This window comes from Chiloscyllium plagiosum, unplaced genomic scaffold, assembly GCF_037043375.1.
Source record: "Chiloscyllium plagiosum isolate Xiang-an unplaced genomic scaffold, Cpla_swu_hap1 HiC_scaffold_4, whole genome shotgun sequence".
NCBI classification, from domain to species: domain Eukaryota; kingdom Metazoa; phylum Chordata; class Chondrichthyes; order Orectolobiformes; family Hemiscylliidae; genus Chiloscyllium; species Chiloscyllium plagiosum.
This window is the reverse complement of record NW_028270142.1, coordinates 104982727-104986827: the sequence shown is the minus strand read 5'-3', so window position 1 is coordinate 104986827 and position 4101 is coordinate 104982727. Positions and strand designations below refer to the sequence as shown.

The following is a 4101-nucleotide window of genomic DNA, read 5'->3' as shown; positions in this document are numbered from 1 at the left end:
CTTTGGTGTGATTCTTTATTATTCATTAGAAAAAACTGAGTCATACGCAGAAATTCTTTATGATTAAGAACCTCTGACTTGTTTATTTAGTTCGGTTATTTTATTGATAATTACCAATCTCTAGTTTCGAGTTGAGTTATTTATCGAACCACATAGGCCATTTACGGGAAGGAACAACAAAAAGAACCTTTGGCCGATTGCTGTCTGTTCTGACTAAGACACAGTTCCGGCAAATAACCGTAAATACTGTAGATAACTGAGTAGCTGCACAAATAAATAATCTAGTGTTTATGTTTTGTATCAGAGAGAGTGCGGGTACAAAGCAAACGCTTACAATTTTTTTTAATTCCACCGTTACACATGTTTATGCATTTCTTAAATGTAAGGATAAATCATGTGTAGACATGCAATGGTGTTGTGCACATGTACGTGGACCGCAACGGTCCAAGTCTTTAAATAAACACAATCGCAGCCCATTCGCTGCTGATCCCCAATGAAGCGAGAGCTGTGTCAGTGTGTGAGTGATGAGCTCAGCCGCAAACACCTCCCTGCGATCCAGCTCCACATGGGCCACAAATTGTTTCAAAAACCACTGACGTAGGCTGCCATTCATTCCCTTCCACATGGGCGAACCCATTCTCATGGAGGCGGGGAGGGGGGTGATGAGGAAACACAGAAATGTAATCTCTCGGCTACGATAAATCTCAGCAGCTCATTCACGTCCTGGGACGCCTGGAAATTGGTGATATGAAGCAAAACACTCCACTTTCAACCAATTGTACCGAATGAACTGTCCGGAGGGGAGAGCGATGTCTTGTTGTTCACCCCTCTCCTTGGCTCGAAGGATGGTTGTTTCCGAGTTGACGTCATCCTTTGTTTACACCTGAAAGCCCGCGGCTCTGGGATCGGGACTCGGACCGAACTCTGCAACGCTGCTGCCTCAACATTAACACCTCCCTGCCCCCCTCTTCTTTAAACACAGCCCCGGGGACCGCCGTTACAATCCATTCATTCTTCAAATTGGCACTTTTGTTTCCCACACACCCCTCCCGTCAACAAAAGAAAAAAAAATAACACACCACCATGTTAGCAGGTACAAGCTAATGAGTTCGACCGAAAGAGAAACGAGACAGAAAGAAAGAGCATTATCCACCACCGGCAGCACAGAGACAACGGGCAAGATCAAGATGCCGAGGCGCAGGGAGAGCTTCCTCCTGCTCGAACAGGCCGTCACGGCCGACTCGAAGGAGATCGACGCTTTAGTGGCTAAAATCGGGGAGACGTTGCAGTTCCAGCGGATGCCCCACGGTACGAAACAGCAGCAGCAGCAGCAACAACAGCAGCAGCACCAGCAGCAGCAGAGTCAGCAACTCCAGTACCAGCAGCGGCTGTACCCCCAACACCAGCAGGAGCCCCGCGTCTCCGCCAAGTGCGGCCTGTGTTGTATCGAGCGCTGGAAGGTGCCCAGTCGCAACAAGCCGTACAGCGTGCCGCACCGGCTCCGGGAGGCGGCGGCCAACCCAGCCAAGAGCAGCCAGCACACCATGCGCCCGTCCCCGGAGTGCGGTCCGCGGCAGCCCGCTCACCAGAAACTCGAGCAGCTCTTGTCCTCCGGCAATCTGATCAAAGAGGCGGTGAGGCGCCTCCACAGCCGGCACCACTATGCACACATCTACTCCGAAAAGCTCACTCTGTAGCGGAGAAGACATTGGCAACAATCATCCACCCCCACCCCGGGCTTGTGGGGGTGGGGATGGTGCAGGATACAACCGGAGGAGACAGAAAGGGTGAAGAGAGAAATAAATCTACAATTTAAAACCCCGATCATTTCTTTATTAGCAACCGTGGCTGACTATAAAATAGAACACTTCGAAACGATCACAACTCGAATTGATGCAGGACTACGGTGTGAAATTTGAAAGCTTATTTTTTATATATAAAATGTTTTGTCTTAAAGCACTGTATGATATTCTTAGGGAGGTTAATAAAACCCTTGGGATCCACTTTTGCACCAGTCCTCTGACTACAGAGTTTTTTTTAAACAAACGATCCAAAACACAAAAGGTGGATATTGACTTTTTTTTGGAACGGGTATTCCTGAGGTTACACAACATATGTTTACAGCAGAGAATCGCACTGGTGTCTGGTGCTTGTTTCTTTGAAGTCAAGGCACCACAAGGTCGTTATCATGCCGACCTGGATTTGTTTTTTTTTGGTTTCTCTTTGGACTCCGTGTTTTGATTGACCGTTTCCACAAATGTTTGAATTCCCCAGACCGTTTTATCAGCGTTGAACTGAATAACACATGGCAGCTGAGACGAGACAACCCCTCATTCCAACTGTAGACACTGTACACCAGGAATTCCGCGAACTGTTTACAGTACGTGTCGTACCCCACGGGCTTTGGGACCTGGTATAATGGACAAGTAGGGTTAAGTTCGCTGTTATTTAATAGTCATTTAATTTTAGCCACAATCAATACGTGTATACTTCGTAACGGAGTATTTTGTTGTTCCTGTTATTCAGGAATTGATATGTTGAATAAAATAATGCAGTTAAACCACAATTTTTGTTCGTATTCTTCAAATATATTTTGCCTCTTAATTTGCAGAGGTTTATTCGGTTTGAAAGGAAATAAGTGGTTTGTGTATGATACCATAGTAAAAGATTTTCTAATGTTGCTTGTGCTAATTAGGAAATCGTGCAGAAATTGTGTGTGTATAGTGTATTGTATGTGGAAGGGCAGCACTATTCAGCCATTTGTATTTAGATCAGGCCTACAGCTGCAGTGAATATTTACATCAAGAGGAGCTGATCACTTGGGGTAAGCTTCAGAATTTTTAAAAAATGCATGTTGTTTTAATGAACCACATATGCCTGTATTGAAATATTCTACAATTTCTTGAAGCTTTGTAGATGTTATATAACCATAAATTTCCAGTGGTTGCTCTTGAAGTGTGGAATTAGTGCTGGGATAAATGAACCATCCTGCTCAAGGTGGATAGATCTGCAACGTAATGTAGATTAACAGAATTTACTAAACCAGCAAACTGCAATTCTCTTGATGTAAATACCATAAATTGTATAAAAGTTTTCATACCAATTAGTTGTAAATTAGGTACTGGAATTACACACATGGTGTAAATGGCCTGTTGAATAAACGTCCCATCAAATAATCAATGGGTTAGGTTATAGATGTTATTTTGCTTTAATCTGAATAAATCCACAATTTCGTTATTCTGAATAATTCATACAAATTAGTAACCTGTATGTCAAGAAAAAATGTGTATTTAATGAATCATTTTTATTTGTGGTGAAGATTACTTTTGAAGATTTTTAAATTAGTTAACTCAAATGAAATCTTGGAGTTAATAATTGGGAAGGAAAACATAGCCCATAATTTTAATTACCTTCCTTTCAGTGCCATTTAAGTGCTGTATTTTGATGGAACAGTATGGATTACCACTTTTTCAAAACTCGATACCACTCCTACTTTGAAATTGGTGATGTATAATCAGAATTGTTTAGTCCATTGTCCAATTTCTGGAAGCTGGTTTAGAGAAATTAAGCCATCAATATAAGGAAAGGAAAGAACTGAATTACTGTTGAGACCGTGAAAACAGCTAGTTTCAGATATACCATATAGCTATTTTTAGTAACTGAAAACAAAAACAAATAGTAGAAAGCAGAGATAAGTCATGGTTAGACAAAAGTATATGATAGAACAGTCTGGGAGAGTCTTATGAAATCAGGAGGAAATAAAGACACAACTAAGGGAAAATAAATCGTAAGAGTGTCTTCAAGATTTGGACAGTATCAACAAACTCAGTTGGAGAGAACCAGGAGAAAATACAAGGGAAACAGGAGAAAATAAAGCAAAAGTAAACTTTATTCTAATTTTCCCTATATTTTTGCCCGACTGCTTTATTGAAAATACCTCAAGATTGCACAATGGCTATGGATTAATTGTTTCTACGTTAGAGCCTGGAATTTAAGGCGCTTAGGAAATTTGTTGCCCCAAACATGTTCACATCTGTCAGTGTTTATATATCTCTATTGCATAAACTATATTACATTGATTACATTGATTAGACGTTTAAC

At 41.7% G+C, this 4101-nt stretch overlaps 1 protein-coding gene across 1 annotated transcript; it reads left to right on the top strand.

The window, feature by feature from the left end:
• The first annotated feature begins 701 nt into the window (after nt 1-701).
• On the top strand, nt 702-2566 carry gbp (glycogen synthase kinase binding protein). Its single transcript, XM_043688047.2, has one exon. The coding sequence runs from the start codon at nt 1104-1106 to the stop codon at nt 1695-1697; it is 594 nt and encodes a 197-aa protein (XP_043543982.2). The 5' UTR covers nt 702-1103; the 3' UTR covers nt 1698-2566.
• Nucleotides 2567-4101: the final 1535 nt, after the last annotated feature.

What these genes read in the sequence shown, in the direction of transcription:
- gbp (XM_043688047.2), top strand. Translation starts at nt 1,104, where the DNA reads ATGAGTTCGACCGAAAGAGAAACGAGACAGAAAGAAAGAGCATTATCC.